The following is a 17,811-nucleotide window of genomic DNA, read 5'->3' as shown; positions in this document are numbered from 1 at the left end:
TTTCGATAAATCGGACCTCATTGGGATCTACCGAGTTGGGGATCTATGGGGCAAGGATGGTATCCTTCCATATGAGACCCTGCAGGAACGCTATCGGATGCAGGGGAGCGAGAGGTTTCATTACCTTCAGATTAGGCATGCACTGCCAGCTAACATCCCCCTTGGCGCGACGCTCCCGGAGGCCTCCCCGCTGGAGGATCGAGTGTTGGATGGTCATCTCCCGACGAAAACTATCTCCCTGATCTATAGAGAGCTAGTTAACCACGCGAAGGATCCTTTGCTGGCCCTGAGGGACCAGTGGACGGCGGATGGATTGCTTCTGGATGATGAGGACTGGAGGGAGGCAGTGGCCTCTCCGAGGATCGTTGCCATTCAGATGAAGCTTCGGCTGGTTCAATTAAAGATTCTCCATTGCTGCTATATGACTGGCCCACGGTTGGTGCGAATGGGTTTGGCTGTGAGTGGCGATTGCAGGAGAGGGTGTGGTGAGTCAGGAACGTTCTTTCATGTGTTGTGGGATTGTGCCCTCATTCGGGGGTATTGGTCTGCTATTCATGCCAAGGTGAGGGAGGTGTGGGGAGTGGAGTTTGAGTTGGAGGTGAGGCGTTGCATCCTGAATGTTTGGGACCGACTGATCTCACCTCCCATGGAAAGATGTGGGCCACATTGGCATGTAGTATTGCGAAGCGTAATATAGCTCAGCTGTGGGGGGCGGTTCAGCCACCGACGCTCGGGAAATGGATGGACGATTTGGATTGGTGTATGTTCAGAGAGCGGGCTGTGTATGTGGCAAGGGGTAGGCCCAAGAAATGGGGGAAGATTTGGGGGCCCTGGAATGTTTATAGGGGTGAAATCTGCACTCCCCCGGTGGCAATGGAAGACCCGGAAGTGCTGGAGGATCCCTGAACCCGAATACAGACATCATTGTTGATCTTTATTCACTAGGAGGATGTGATCAGATTTATTGCGCAGAGTGGCAGTCCAGTGCACTTATTGTAAGTGTGTTATTTTTTGGTTGTGTTTAATAAAAAGAATTATAATTTTTAAAAAAACAAGAGGTCTCAGGGCGATTTCTTTGGTTTATTGTGTCAAATCTGTCCAAGGGTGACTTGTGGTGGTATTAAATAAATACGTCTGAGCAAGACTTGCTCCTGTACGGTGACATTCCCCTTGAGAATAAAGATAATTTAGAGTTTAGCTGCAACCTGACCCCAGCTATTCGAACACCAATATTATTGTATATGGGGTCTCCCCCTCTAATTCAGACCCAATATGATGTTTAAAACATTGCTAAATTATCTATGGACTGGCAGTTTAGCTATAGAACAACAAGCATAGGGACCTTATAAGTATTTAGTTATGCAGCACAATATCCTTGGTGCAACAACATCAACCGTTGCATGGCTAAACACTTATAAGGTCCCCAAGGCTAGTCCTATTGGCTATGCCAATGCTTGTTTTGTTAGGCACAGGGAGAGTTAGAGATTTGCCCAGAATCACGGGATGTTGAGCGCCTCTGCTGAGGCTAGAACCCGGTTCCCCAGTTTCGAGGTTGAACGCTCTAGCCTTTAGGCCTCATCCTCACCATAGCTCCTCAGCCTTCTTCTATAAATGAACAAATACTGTGGGTATTTGATCATATAGGATTACAAAGAACTGGGACCTCATTGAGGACCTAGTCCTGTTCCTGCTAGATTAAAAGAAAGCCAAAGCACTCTCAATTGTAAGTTAGGAAGACTGAGTGTGAGTCAAAATCGTTTGACAGCACTGATGCCTGCTTTTATCAGATGGAAGAGGCAATGTTTCTTTGGGGTCCTGCATTGTTAAAATGTGCATGTTTTTGCCCAAATGTGCTATTGAGGGTAAAATACATTACTTTCGATGTCATGGGAACACATGGGAATAATGTCTCTCACAAATCAGTGGAACACAAATAGTTTTTCTTCAGACCTCCTCTCTTAAACTCAACCAATACACAGTTTCAATACTGAAATTAACCAGCAATGGGCAGTCCATCACAGGACGTTTATATTTTAGAAGAAAGACTGGAGCTAGGAATGCTTCTAACTGAGGCTTTGTTTAAGCTAAAGCAGAAGTGGCTTGACTTGAACAAGTCCACCCTGCTGAAGAAGCCCAGTGGGGGAGAGGATTGAAAGGGTTTGTAGGTAATTGATAAAAAAGTGGGAGCAAGAGATGATGCATGTAGAACATGCAATAGAATAGAATGTGTGCCCATTAAAGCACCGACTTACTGAAGTATACAGAGGGACCAATCATAAATGTAGCTTCATGAAGAAGCTACATTGGTTGACAGTAAAAAAAAGGTCACGTTTCAAGATCTGTTGTTTAACATATAAGGCTGTTAACGATACTGGCCCAGTGTACCTACGGAATAAATTACGTAAATATATTCCAAGCAGGAACCTTAGATCGAGGGATCAGGACTTGCTCCAGATCCCCCGCATTCGGTTGGTCCGGACGGGAGGTAGATCATTCTCGTTCTTGGCACCCAAGTACTGGAACCAGCTCCCTCTGGACTTACGGAAAACAACAAGCTACAATGTGTTTAGGAAACAGTTGAAAGCACACCTATTTGCCCTCCTATCCACCTTAGGTTATATGTCTTTTCTGGATAGCGCCGCAATGCCCCAGGGTGAGGTGAGCGCTCTATAAACCTTTAACATAACACAAACCTTTAACATAACATAGGGAACAGTCGAGGAGTATTGCTATTTTGCAGTACACTATTTAATACAAAGTTGAAACCGGAAAAATGTTTACTTATTATTAGCTGGGAATCTGATCTCATGAGGTGTGAAAGATCCGGTGTGTAATAACCTGCAGACGCCACAAGTTTGAGCAATCCATAGTTACAGGTGTCAAGAATATTCTCATTTTACTTGGAAAAAAGATTGGAAACCTGTGTATTTGTGAATATGAAAATTCACAAAAAAATGTGCATGTACCCATCTTTTAAGGCCCGTGTAAATGGAAGGGCCTGCTGATATTTATTTATTTATTTATGTATTTATGCATTTTTATATAGCGTGGGCTTTACCCAAAGGCGCCAGAGCGCTTCACAATAGGAACAGTAATGATACATGAGGAGAAAGTTACAAGTGAACAACTTACAAAAGCAAACGTTAAGTTACATGAGCAAAAAGGGACAATTGTGAGCAAACAAAATACATGAGGTACAATGTTAAGTAACAAAATTCAACCAAGCACATGACAAAATGACAGAACACTTACTGATATACATTGAATAATAATTGTTCTCATATCGGATACTCGATCGGAGTATCTGTGGTCAAGGGCCCGGCTGGGTTGGAAATATCACCAGCTGAGCGACCTTCTGACTGGATTACAGCCATTTAGCCCTGAGGAATCGCGAATGCGATGAAACACGTGTCGGCTGGCTGTTTACAACATTAAAGACTCCAAGATCTACTCATTGAGAGTTCTTTTGTTTTGATAATTCTGTCATTTTGTCATGTGCTTGGTTGAATTTTGTTACTTAACATTGTATACACTGTCTTGAGTGCAACGGCAACCAATTCTGTTCGTGTAGTGGTAGTTTTTCTTTCTACTCAATTGAGTGGTTCAAAGGTTTTTCCACTCGCCGTCTTGCACCTGAATAGTCAGCAATTCCAGACTGATGTGCGCATATACGGGCTGTGCACCCGGTTCTTACTGATCAAAAGCCTTCCCATCCTGTTAAAATACATGAGGTAGCAAACGGTGCAATACAGGAGGAAAAAGTGACAGGTGTGCAGGTTACAAGAGAAAACAAAGTACAATTAGAGGTATAATACTGCAATATATGGCAGACACTCAAGCACAAGAACAAACGTTACGTAGGCAATGGTGGTACTTGTGCAAGTATCTAAAGCAAACCAAATGTGAGAGGTAGCAAACAGTGTGTTACAAGAGAAAAGTGGGGTGTGCATGTTACAAAAGAGTACCAAACACAGGTACAAAGATAATACTGCAATAAATGGCTAACACTCCAACCACAAGAACACACTGGGAAGGCACTTCCATAGTCATGGAGAATAAAATTTTCAATAATGGGAGTTCTTCCTTCAGATAATAGAGAGGGCGTGAAATAAATTTGGAGGTGTCTTTGGAGGAGGAGAACTTTGAGGTCTGTTTTGAAGGCCTGGGAGGAGGTGGTGGTCCGGAGCTTAGGCGGAAGTGAGTTCCAGATTCTCACTGCGTTGCCTGAAAAGGATTGGGCCATCGATCTTTCCTTCTTGAAAGTGGGAGGTTCAAGCAGTACATTTTCCGCATTACCAGATGGTTTAGAACCTCCGGAGAATTTCAGTTTATTCGCCAGGTAGCGAGGAGAGGAGGAGTGCAAGGCTTTGTGGGTGATGGTCTCGATCCATGTGGTTCATAGGAACTATGAAAACTTACGTGGTCAGAGCACCTGCCTGTTTTATATTCTTTTATGGGTGGCTCGGTTAGGAAAGGCATCACAGCACATGTGACATGTGCGGCCATTTCTGAAATCCTCCTGTATGCATACTCTCTAGCAAATCAGTGACTTGAGTGCAGAAGTAATGCACTTGCACATTACAGCTGTGAGATTGCATTTTAGTAAATCACGCGCTCGGTCTCTTGATATATCAGTATCCTATTTTTTGGCATAAATGCCCTATGTCTAACCTTTCATTTGAATGGCTTCATAGTAAATATTGGATTTGTGGACATTTCATTGCGGGACGACAAACTCCAACTCCCTCTGGACGCTGGGGTTTGCCCCGCAGTGATTACTGCTTGCTTCTCTTAAAAAAGGTTGTTTTTTACGGAGTTCACACCCTGCTGTGCCTACAGCCTTTTTTTATATATATATATATTTTTTTACAGAGTTTTATATAGCGTGAACTTGACCCGAAGGTATCGTGTATCTGAGCTCTTTACAAAGCACCAGTTGCGTTACATGAGGACACATTAATTTTTAGGTCGAGCCTGTCAATGCACTTGCGCATTGAGCTTGCGAGAGATATTAGGGCTTAAACAGAGCTTAACCATCTGGCGATTTGATGCTGTGCCCGTGAAAAGCAAGGCTCAATGCGCAAGCGCATTGACCTAAAAAGCGCGTGCACATCAAAGCCACCAGCCTCCCTCCCACAGGCATCCCCCAGCGTGCGCTGTGCCTCAGGCATTTCTCATCCCCTAATTTATCCACTGCCCACGGCTTTTACTTTGACGGCCGCCAGGCCATCTCTCGCCTCACGCTTATCACACCCCCCCTTCTCTCTAGCACGCTAGTCATTCCCCCCCTCCCTCTCCAGCATGCGACTGCTCAATGGTATTACTTTAGATTCAGACTACAGGCTTGTTTCATTTCCTCTTCTTTCTATCAACAGTCAGTGTCCACTTCTCCTGCTCTGCCGCTGCCCCTCCCCCTCTCTCTTTCCTCCTCTTCATCCTGTCTCGCTCCTCCTCACTTGCTGAAAACCATTATTTTAACAAACGGCTCTTACCCTCTCATTCCTCTCCTTTCCTTGCTTTGTTACCCTTTGAATGGATAGAAAACCTTTGGCTGCAAATGTCGTCTTGTTCAGAAAGTTTTCTATTCAAAAGTGCTGCCTCTTGGCGGGGAGAAAAATACAGTTAAAACTACAACAGAAAAACCCTAAAGAGAACAAAATAAAGTGGTCGCTAAGTGGCTGCATTGTTTTTATTCACAACCAGCGTTAAGGTAACTATATTGTTAATGCTTACATTTAACATGCTTTACTTAATCTTGTTTTTCCAGTAGTTTGTCACTGGGCAGTACTACGTAGGAAATGCAGGAATAACAAGTGTTTTAAATGTGTGTAGTTCCTCACAGTGTCGGGCGAAATATCACCTATGTTGTCACTTTCCGTAGAAAAACTAAATGTGTGAGGGAGCTGTTTGAAAGCACTGACCGTGTTTGTGGCATTTTAGATACATTTTAGGGGCTAACAGACAGTGCCAACTAATTTGGAAGGAGGTCCTTGTTTTTGGGAGGAACTTGGAGTAGTGAGGTGCACGGGGTAAGGAGTATTTCTTAGATTAAGAGCAACTGATTCTTGCTAGAAAGGGCCCCTCTGCCGCAGACAGCTTTGCAGTGAGACCTTCAGGTCGCTGCCTCGCATCTAAACAAGGCAAGCTCAGCCTTTCTTCCCTCAGAGGTCGATGTCACGCGTGCCGAGTTCAAGTGCCGATAGACCAGTTATGCTCTAGTGGGTGCTATAAATCCTTGTTTGCTTTAAACGATGTTACTTTGTTGCCAAATTGTATGAGGTGTTTCTGAAAGAGTGTGGAGGTACAAACACTTAGCTACATATGAATAGTGCCACCCAGTGGGCACCCTTGGATCGCAGGACTAGCCACATATGAACTATCACCGGCCGCAGTAATAACTAGAAGTCAAGGGCTAATACCGTAGCGCTGATCAGCTGTGCACCGCTGCAATGATAATTATCTCCCGGCACATGGCCCACCCTGGGGGTATAAAAAACACAAGCACTGGAGCCATCACCTGTTTTTTTTTCTTCAATTTTGCCAGGAATTGGACGTTTTTCTGCAATTTGGCGGCAACATTGAAAAAACACATTTTTGTCCCAAAGCAGGTTCCCTCTGGGACTCCACCATCAGGCCTAGGGGGGTCAAATTATTCCTTCTCTGCCCCCTTATGTTTTTTATCTATCTATCTATCTATCTATCTATCTATCTATCTATCTATCGCCCTCACGCTATCTATCTATCACCCTCACTCTATCTATCTATCACCCTCACTCTATCTATCTATCACCCTCCCTCTATCTATCTATCACCCTCCCTCTATCTATCACCCTCCCTCCCTCTATCACCCTCCCTCTATCTATCTATCGCCCTCACTCTATCTATCGCACTCACTCTATCTAGCTATCACACTCACTCTATCTATCGCATCACCACAGCATCACTCAGCACCACCACAACATCACTATGCGCTACCACAGCATCACTGAGCGCCACCGCATCACTCGTCGCCACCACATCACTCAGCGCCACCACAGCATCCATCTATGCAAATGTCACAAAAAGATGTTAATATTTCACTTCTGTTCTTAGATTTTCGTCACAATAAAATACACTGAACATAATCTTCACAAAAGTTATTTACAAAAGTTTAAGCGATTGCCATTATAAATTACAATAACTTTTATTTAAGCATTAATTATTAAACAAAAAATTTAAAACCATTGTTATTTGTAATATCAATACATCTAAGTTACGTAAGTACAACACATATTGCATTACAAATGCTATAGCTGTCACATTTGCAAAAGTTATAACTATTGGCATTGTAAATTACAAAGCTATTAATTTCGCTATTTTCTAAGCCAACACATAAATAAAAAATGTGTCATTTACAATACCAATAGCTCAAACTTTCCTAATGCGAGACCTATTGCATTGCAAATGCTTGTTTATTTTTTTAGGCACGGGAGATCAAGTGATTTTTCCCAGAATCACAGGATGTTCAGCGTCGTTGCCGAGATTCGAACCCAGTTCCGCAGAACTGTTTAAGTGCCGCAGTGAAAGTGCCAAAATGTCTGTCGGCATAAATAACGTGGGCCAAAGTCTGCATACCCTACATAATATTGTTTTTACAATTTAAAAACAGACTCCTACTGTATTCACAAATGCAATATATAAAATATTACTTTACGAACATATCTACCATGTGTATACTGCACACCTATTTGAGTGACATTGATCTCTCCAACAAAGTTGGACATGATTTCTTGGTGTGGCCAACACATATGAATCTTTCCTTTGCAAGTTCCTTTTGGTGTTTACCCATAAGCATCCTCAGTTGGTAGACTTTTATCCCAACTGCTCCTAGAGGGTAGGCCAAAAATGGCCTTTACTTGGAAGGGCCTTGAACAATCAAGTCCATAGATATGGTGTTGAAAACGTGGAGTATATATGTCATGGAAAAGTTGACAGCTATTCTCCACAGCAGATTGCCCGTTTTGAGCAGACATGGTCTCACTTTTTTACATAACACAAAAAGATACCTCTTGAGCTGAGAGTTAGACCCCGCTCGCCACTTTTGTCAGCAGCAGGACTGGAGTTGGGCCCTGACAGTGCCTTGGCCTAGAACAAGCGGCTCGAGACTCTGGATAGGAGTGTGAAATGTGTATTGGGGCAATCATGGAGATATGCTATAAATTCATATAATGCACATTCTTGACAAGCAAAGGACAGGAAGTAAAGGTTGGGAGGTGATAAAGGGAAACTTTCTACACTGGGTCATTGGATTCTCTTTTTTTCTTTCTTTCTTTCTTGTCTATGCACTCCATAAAGGTGTAGAATTATTGTACTGGAATATTACATGTCAACTTAGGTTACAAATCTGTTAATAAAGTTTTTGGGTAAAAAGAAAGAAATACCTCTTGAGGCACATATTTTTGCACTCAGTATCTCAGTGTTTTACCTGTTAAATTTCTAATAATCTATTGTTGTAACTACCTACTAGGTATAGTACCATGCTGCTTGCCAATGTTAAATGTCCTCACTTTGGTTACTTCCAGAAGCTTCATCAGGTTCGACAGAGCCTTACTTTCTCATAGAATGATCAATATCCTATAGGATCAAACATGTCAGTGTCGCTCGTAACTGTTGTTGATAAAGCTGATGGTTTTGCTTGCACTTCTTCAAACCAATCAATAAATGCTCACGGGTTTCGATAGCGATGAAACAGAAGACAGTACAATTTATTGTTACCTGATCTAAACTTCACAAATTGTTGCATTTCTAAGTCAGCTCAACATATCTTTTTTCAGGGTGCCAGCTTAGAGTTTGACTTTGCAAAAGTCGTCAGGGAACGTGATGAACTCCAGACTCTTCTGCAGAAGTATGAGCGCCACATGTCAGAAATCCAGGCCAACATCAAGGTCCTCACAGGAGAGAGGGACAAACTCAACGTTCTTTACAATCGGGTAACTCTTTCCACAGAGTCTTAGAATTGTTAACCGTTGGAAGTTTATGAATGTATGGGTGCTGTTGCTCGCCTGGGTCTTGTGTGGAAATTTTAACCACCTCAATGTCACAAAGCTCTCTGACGTGGGTTGGGTTTAACCAAGGGCCTAAGGCATGCATCCTATATGTTTTTCATTGTGTCCTCTACAACTGAGTAAATAAGGTTACTCCCGAAACCGGTGAAGGGGCGTAGCTTCGTTGAAGGGGGGTGTTTGGATTGTCACCCCCCCCCCCCCCAATAAATGTCTTTTCTGATAAATTGTTGTGTACAGATTCATTCATTCAGTTATGGAGAGATGTTTGCCGGATTTCACCAGGAATTTCGACATACGCACAGACAAAAACACACACACACACACTCTCCCTCTCTGTTTTGAAAGTGCTCAGTAATGTTGATTATTTAAAAAAAAGAAATTGTGTTTTTTCTCTCAATACTTGTACCAATCCGCCATCCTTTCCCTTTCCACTGTCCCTTAGGACCCTCTCATGCACCCGGCTTGTTGTACAATGTTTTTTAACATTATATGCCAGCCTGATTGTTGGAAAGCTCACACCCAATCTAATTGACCAAGTTAAGCCACTGCCCCAGTGTGTAAAAAGAAAGATCTTATTCGATGAGATTTGTGTTCCTCATCAAAATATATATTTGTATAAAGTCCCAGTTCAGTAGGCTTGATTTTAGTGTTAACATGGTGGTGAGCGATGGGATCTCAACATACAGATACCTAACAGCCTAAATGGTAATAGTTGCTGTCCTTAGAAGCACTGCGGTGAGTGCTGCAAAGACTCCCAGTGTTCTTTTCAAAGTTTCTCCCTCAGTCTGCTCTTGTTTTACTGTATCTTTGGTAACATATGACCACCTCCTGCTGCTGCTGTCATTTACCAACAGAAGAAGCTGAAGTAAAGAGGGGAAATACTCTTGCATCTCTTGTATCTCCCTGCGGTGGTTGCTGTATATGGATTACAGTTGTCAAGTCTGAGCCATGCCAATGATTGATTAAATCCTGCATCCTCATCAGGAGCGGTCCATCTAGATAAGATCGGTGGGGTGTGGTTGGGGGGGACTCGACAGATGACAACGAGGGAAGGTTAAATAAATATTTAATTTTCCCTTGTCATTTATAGACCCCCCACCCCACCCCAGCACTCTTACCTGCACAAGCCGCTCTTGATTCTCATAAAACACTGCATCTTCTCAGCTGCCACTTACTTTAATTATCCAGGATATGCTCTCAAATTTTCACTATCCCCAAACAAGAGATGACATATTACATTTTCACAGCCTGTCTAAGTGCAACAGGCCCTTACTGTCAATGTTGTACAGAAGAATTGTGGAGAAGCGTGGCTCAGTGGTTAGAGGCGGCAGACCCGGAAGCTGAGATCGGCCGTGGACCAGGGTTCGATTCCCCGCCTCGGCGGGTCTCGGGCTCAAAAAAAATTCCACGGACTCGACAATTCTCGCTCCGGTGCCTACTCGACTCACGGGGTCACACTCTGCGACTCTGGGCAATAGCTTGCTTAATCCCCACTACGGCCCCTCGCTGCGGGATGCCTGGCTTTCACCTTGTGGATACCCTGCCGGGGTATCTCACAGGGGAATACCAGGACGGGTTCCCTAAGCAAGCGCCTTGATACCTTCGGGTGATACGTGCGCTATATAAGTCGCAATACAATACAATGTTGAGACATTTTCCAGTGTTCAAATCCAGGAGAGAAAGTAATTGGGGCTATTTAGAGTAAAGTTAAGATGAAGAAACAACAACTTATGTACAGCCCACACACATATTACAGTACACACAATCGTTACAGCAAGCACAGTAAGCACCCACTCATTACTGCACTTGCACAGCACACACAATATACACAGCACACTCACATTATAGCTCACAATAAACAGCATACACATTTGGGACATCACACAATTAATCTAGTAACAATAAAGCACAGCATTTACAGAGCAAAGTTCAACACTTTGTAAGCGTTACAGACTTTTCACTTTGCACACACACAGTAAAGCACACACTTCTTAAAACACACACATGCAGTAGGGCGCATTCATGGATGCACTGCACAGACACTTTCTATGTAAGGCGCACACTGCACAGATTCGGCAGTATAAAACATAGTGCCACGTACAATACAAGGTATAGGAAACAATGTATGTACATCACACACATAGTACAGACAGTAGATTGTAATGCACAGTTTACAATCAGTACAAAAAAACATAGTATAATAGGACACAAAGTACAGTAAAGCATACAGTAATGTATTTTCACACTTTGTAAAATGCATAATACAACTGTGCAACACACCTTAGTTCTACAGAGTTCAATTCACACACTAGAACAGTGTATACACCGCACACAAATTACACAAACTACAATGTAGCACAATCTCAACACACAATAAACTCTGTGTACATTACTTGCATATTACAGTCTAAATAGACCAACAGTTCACAGACAACAGCACAAACTGTATGAACAGTGCACAGAGTATATGGTAATACCTGGTAAAGTTAAGAGCGGTCATAAAGTACAGTGTACAATCAGCATAGTACGTACAGCTCTCACATTCAGCACAAATACCCTACATCAGAGCACACATAAATTACAGCTTATATACCTCAAGACTTCATCACCAGCATACACAAAGTACAGCCAAAACAATAAATGCAGTATACTACAAATCAACTGTACAACAATAAACACACATGCATTATAATCTAGTTTGTTAATGGCGGCGTTTGGTAACACTGCGTAGAATACAATGCAATACACGGTAAAGTAAACAACAGTCATAAAATTAGAGCCTTTACAGTCAGCATAGTATGCACAGAATGCACATACATCACAAAACAGTACATCAAATACAGTGAAGCACACACAAAATATAGCTCGTATACACACAGACTTTGTCCCCTGCATACACAACGTAAAATCTAAACAATACATAAGGTATACCACAAATCAACTGTATAACAATAAGCACACTTGCATTTTAATCTTTTGAATTAGTGATGGTACTTGGTATAGAGCTAGCATGTCAGCATTCTGCTACTTTTAAGAAAATTTAGTCCTAGGCTTGGGACTGAGATAAGATGAGAATTAAAGTGAAATGATGAATGTGGAGTATTAGAGAAGAGAACAGGGGAGAAGGTGGAAGTAAAGATGAACACAGGATATTGGTTAGTTCCTTTGCACAAAATCTCTTCTTAGGAACAATTGCTTTATTTTCAAAACTGAGCTACTGTGAGCCAGTTACAAGTACACTATTTATTTAAGAGTGCAACTTTAAAATCCGAGGTTTGTTCACATTTGCCTTGCTCACTGACTCCCTATCACCCACAGAGTGCTGTTCAGAATTGTATCTTATTGTTTCTAAGCAACTAGGAACCTTTGCTCACACACTCTAGGATAAGAATGTGGAACAAAGTGCCACTTAGAGTTTCTAATAATGGAACTCCTGGTATTAAACTAATTGAAGATCTGCTTTGAGAATTGTGTCCGCATGCTAGTAGGAGACCAGAAATGGAATTCTCTTCAAACTCCAACTGAGATCATTCTCTTTTAGCTATTGTACTGTATAATGTAACATTTAGACACCCCTCTATGGGGTAATGAAGCACTTGTTTGCTACACCATGTAACTATTATGTGACAAAGGGGTAGATGTATCAAAATTCCATTTTGCGATTTCTAAATAGCGATTTTTAAGGAATCGCTATTTAGAAATCGCAAAATGGAATGTATGTAGAAAATCGCTATTTTTTAGCGATTTCTTAGTCTTCCTCATTTGCGAATTCGCAATTTGCGAATTCGCAAATAAGGAATAATTTCCCATGCATTCCTATGGGCCAGGAGGCCCATATGAATGATTGCGAAATATTTCTTAATTTGCGAATCGCAATTTCCGAATTCGCAAATTGAGAATAATTTCAAGGGTGCAGGGGTGTCTCAAAGACACCCTGCTGCACCCCTGAAATTTACATGTGTGTGCATATGGCGCACATACATGCCCTATGGGCATGTATGTGCGTCACATGCCACCTTCACAAATGCCAAATAGGGCATTTTTAAATGAAATCGCAAATTACCACCAACTACAAGTTGGTGGTAATTTGCGATTTCTTAACCCAAATTCACAATTTCTAAAACCCACATACATCGCATTTAAGGAATCGCAAAATTTGCGATTCCTTAAATGCTTAAGCAAAATAAGGAATCGCAAATTTTTGCGATTCCTTATTTTGCGATTTTTTAATACATTTCAAAAAATGCAAAAAAGCCATTTGCGATTCGAAAAGGCCGAAATTTCGGCCTTTGCGAATCGCAAAAGGCTTGATACATCTACCACAAAATCATCTCTTAGACCTCGTTTTGTTAACGAAAAGATCATCTTATATTATTGTTGTTGACTTGATATACGGCCTTCTTTGCGTATAATATTGTGTAAAAGTACCTAAACATGCTAACCTAAGTCAGTAAAGTGACACATTTATGTTTAAGTGTGTTTATTGGCATTTTCAGTATCAAAACAAAATACAAAGGCACAGGCCAGAAAATGCAAGATAGTATGCAGTACGCAGAAGTTTGTAAGTCAAAGAAAGCATTTTGTACACCATAACAATTATGCGAATTAAACAGTGTTAGAGCCAATAATATTCTGCATTGTAAGAGAATCAACCTTTTGCTAAAAACCATTAACTTGAACACCCCCCTCCCCGTCCGACATTCCAAAATCGTAACTGTCCAGTCCTTGTCCTGTACCAGTGGCATCGCCTTTTAGGCAGTGGAGGGTGGCTGTCGGTCTGTCCCCAGGTCCGAGAGCCGCAGCACTGTCAGATATTTAGTCTGAGTGAATTCGTTGAATTCTGCTAAGAGCAGTTTTAGAAATGGGCCCCAAACAGTCTGGAAGGTGTCAGCGGAGCCGCTCAGCGTGGCCGAAATGTGTTCCATCCCTATGATGTGCCATATCCTATGGAGCCACCCACATATGTAGGGGGGTAGTGGTCCCCCAATGCATCAAGGTGTTCTGCAATGCTGCCCCCAGTGCTAGCCCCATCTGGCGCCCTCTCATGCTCTTCATGGGAAATGTGATCGGATTGGGGAGCCCCAAAATTACGTATACCGGGACCCTAGGAATCTCAGTATCAAAGAGCTCATCTACCTCATCCAGAATTTTAGGCCAGTAGCTAGACAGTACCGGACAATCCCACAATATATGCAGCTGTGTTCCCTCGTTATCACAACCCCTCCAGCAGGTGGGACTCCAATGCGGGTTGCCTCTATGGAGGCGCGCCGGTGTAAGGTACCAGTAGTTAGCTATTTTCATAGCCGTCTCAATACTAGCTACGTTTCGAGCAGTGTGTTTTGCTCTGTAGTAAATCTGTAGTAAATCTGTAGTAAATCCCGTCCAAGTCTTTCTGTGTAAGGCCACCTCTTAATTCTCTCCCCAGCGCCTCTAACTGAGAGTCGCTAATGGATATGAACCAGCTCTAATCATACCGTACATTTCGGAGATCAACCCTTTATCGTTAGTAATTAACCATTTTTCAGAGGTGGTGAGTTTACGACCCCCTCGCTCCCTCATCCCCGGTTGAAGGACCCAGTGCCTTAGCTGCAGGTATCTCAGCCTCTCGGATTCGGGATTCCCATACTCTAGTTTCAGTTGGGGGAACAGGAGCACCCCTGAGAGATCAAATAGGTGGCTTACCGAGCGACAAGAGGTATCCCACCACTCCCTAAATGAGTTATCGGACATTCCCGCTGTTACCGAACAGGGGGGTCAGAGGAGATGGAAAAGTTGTAAGATTCTTAGTCGTTGCCAACCCGTCCCAGACTTTCATCACTGATTTAGTGATCGGTGAGCCCATCAGGCCCCTTGGCCGCTGGGGTTTCTTTAAGAAGGGGACTTTCCATAATGGGATACCCACCAGAGCCCTGTCCTGGAAGAACCACAGTTTTTCGGAATCGGGCCTTGCCCACTCCACCAGATACCTCAACTGGGCCGCTTTATAATAGCTGAGGAAGTCCGGGATTTCCAGGCCCCCATTTTCGGGATGCATATATCCTAAGGTCTTACTCATCCGTAGACGTGCCCCGGCCCATACAAACTGATTCATATTGCGCTGCAGTGAGGTGATCACTCCCCCGGGAGGTAGAACCGGTAGAGTTTGAAACAGGTATAATGCCTTCGGCAGCAAGGACATTTTAACCGCAGCCACCCGGCCCAAGAGGGAAAGATGGTGCTTGCTCCAGGCGCACAGATCCTTTCCGGCCTGTCGTGTCAACTTATCATAGTTCAATCGAGACTTGCGTTGGACTGGAGCTGCTAGCTCCAACCCTAGGTAGGGAATAGTGTCTACAATTTTGATTCCGGCCAACCAGGCATCTTTAGGGTCTGATGTGAGTGGTGCCAGGCCTAAGTTCAGCAGTAAAGATTTACCAACATTAACCCTGAAGCCGGAGACCCGACTAAATGCGTCTAATTCCTCAATAAAGGAGGGAAGAGAGAACTTTGGATCCGCCAATGCTGCCAATACGTCATCAGCGTAGAGGCTGATGGGATGTGTCTTCCCCTCCCCCCAAAAGGGATTCCCGATTCTAGGGTTATCCCTAACCCTCTGTGCCAGAGGCTCTATGTTCAGGGCAAACAGAAGCAGGGACAACGGGCATCCCTGTCTAGTCCCTCTTTGGATGTAAAAGTGTTGAGAGGAGATACCGTTGACTCTAATGCAAGCGCGGAACCTCTCCCCCAGGCCAAACTTCATCATAGTGTGTCCCAAGAACCCCCAGTCCACCCGATCAAACGCTTTATTAGCGTCTGTTGTCAACAGGAGTGCGTCCACGTGTGTCTGGTGGGCCTTATCTATGAGGTGGAGTATCCTCTTTGTATTATTGCTGCAGTGTCGGGATTGTGTAAAACCTGCTTGATCTGGTTCTATCAGATTTGGCATATGGGGGCCCAACCGAGACACGAGGATTCCCGTAAAGATCTTAAAATCTACATTAAGTAGAGAGATTGGGCGGTACGAGCCACATTGTTGCCTATCCTTCCCTGGTTTGGACAGGACCACAATTGCTGCCGCAAGCATAGTGTCCGGGATCAGACTGGCGTTCCCGAAGGAGATAAACAACCTCGTTAAAATTGGTGCTATGATGGGGCATCATTTTTTGTAGAAAAGAGAGGGGAACCTGTCTGGGCCAGGGGATTAAGCACTTAAGCACTTTGAGGCGCAAGATCGCTGTGACAACCTCCTCTATGCGGATGGGGGCGTCCAGTGACGCTGCCTGGTCCAGGGTTATGGTGGAAATTGTGCCGGATCGTAGATAATCTATGGTGTTGCGATCCGACGGGTGTCGGGTGTTTCTAGTTTCTTATAAAAGTCCCGAAACGCTTGGGCTATCTCTTGATCTCCTCTGACTTCCCCCGTGCCGTCCCTCTGTAATGAAGAAACCATTGATCGCAGTCTTTAGGCTTGGAACCTGTACGCCAATAGCCTGCCCGTGCAGTCCTACCAATGTAAAAAGAATGTTTTAGACGGACTGCTGCGTATTCTGCCCTATCCAGGTCCAATGCCGCCAATTGCGCCCTGGCTGCCTTAAGTTGCCTCGAAACCCTAGGTGCCCCAGTCCTGCTATGCACTCGTTCCAGTTCCTGCACCTGAGCCGAAAGAGTGGACCTCACCTCCTTGCGTTCCCTATTTTGTCCATCCGCGATCGCTATAAGCTCCTACTGTACTACAGCCTTCATCGCTCACCAGAGCGTCGTGACCGCTGTGTCTAATGTGTCATTGAGGGTGGGGTAGTCCACTTCGTTATGGAGCATATTCTCTTTGAGACTCCAGGTTCCGGGCTGGTGGGTTTGTGGAGTCATTAACACCTGTACCATCAAGGCATCGTGGTCTGACAGAGCCATGAGTTCAATGTTCACTGCTTGAACCACCGTATTAACCTCCTCTGTTCCCAGAAAATAATCTAAGCGGGAATAAGACTTATGTGCATGTGAGTAGAATGTATATTGTTTCGAAGTGGGGTTGGATGCCCTTCAAATATATATCAATCCCATCTCCCGCAGCCATGTCCTCCCAGCCCTCGAGAGCTCTCCCCCATGGAAGTAAGGCGCTTGCGATCTGTCCATGTTTGAGTCCATGACTATGTTGAGGTCCCCCCTACCAATGTCATGTGGTGCTGTGGGGCCACTATGTCTGCTAAGGCAGCTTGGAGGAATCTCTCTTGCCCCAAATTAGGGGCGCACACCGAGCTAACCATAAAAAGTTGGTGACCGAATTGAAGAGCGTAGGCCAAGAGTCTCCCCCTCAGTTCTGCCACTTTCTCCTTTACTACCCCCTTACAGTGCTTAGATTTAGGAATAGCCACCTGCCTTTTTCTCCCCAGTTGAAGAGAAATATTGATGAGGGAATGCCCTCGAGCGTATGCGATGAGTATCTTTGGGGAAGAGGTGTGTCTGCTGTAAGAGGCACACGTCGGCCTCTACATCCTCTATATAGGATAGGATTGCACGCCTTTTCACTGGGTTTTTGAGTCCCTTGACATGAAGTGTAAGTATTTTCACAGGTTCCAGAGCCATATTAGGTATTTACGGGACGAGCCAGACTAACCACTATGTTAGAATATGTCCCCTCATGTGATAGAGGAGTTGTGCGGAGCATAAAGACCTATTTGCCAATATAGGAACTCACAAGTAAAGAACCTGGGAGCTCCCAGGTCACCTTACAGGAGTACATTATGGAAATCGGACAACACTCCCCCCTCCCTAACCCCAACAAACCCAACAG

The 17,811-nt window shown here is 43.9% G+C and overlaps 1 protein-coding gene across 3 annotated transcripts in view; it reads left to right on the top strand.

The window, feature by feature from the left end:
* TSGA10 (testis specific 10) overlaps positions 1 to 17,811 on the top strand; it is a 529,263-nt gene that overhangs the window by 178,320 nt on the left and 333,132 nt on the right. For all 3 annotated transcript variants that reach the window (XM_078658208.1, XM_078658209.1, XM_078658207.1), the window contains exon 6: positions 8,814 to 8,969. In XM_078658208.1, coding sequence (XP_078514334.1) covers positions 8,814 to 8,969 — 156 coding nt within the window. The remainder of the gene's footprint in view (positions 1 to 8,813; positions 8,970 to 17,811) is intronic.

The sequence above is a fragment of the Lissotriton helveticus genome, chromosome 8 (genome assembly GCF_964261635.1).
Source record: "Lissotriton helveticus chromosome 8, aLisHel1.1, whole genome shotgun sequence".
In the NCBI taxonomy this organism is placed as follows: Eukaryota; Metazoa; Chordata; class Amphibia; order Caudata; family Salamandridae; genus Lissotriton; species Lissotriton helveticus.
Note: the sequence above shows the minus strand (reverse complement) of the source record. Positions and strands in the feature narration are given on the sequence as shown.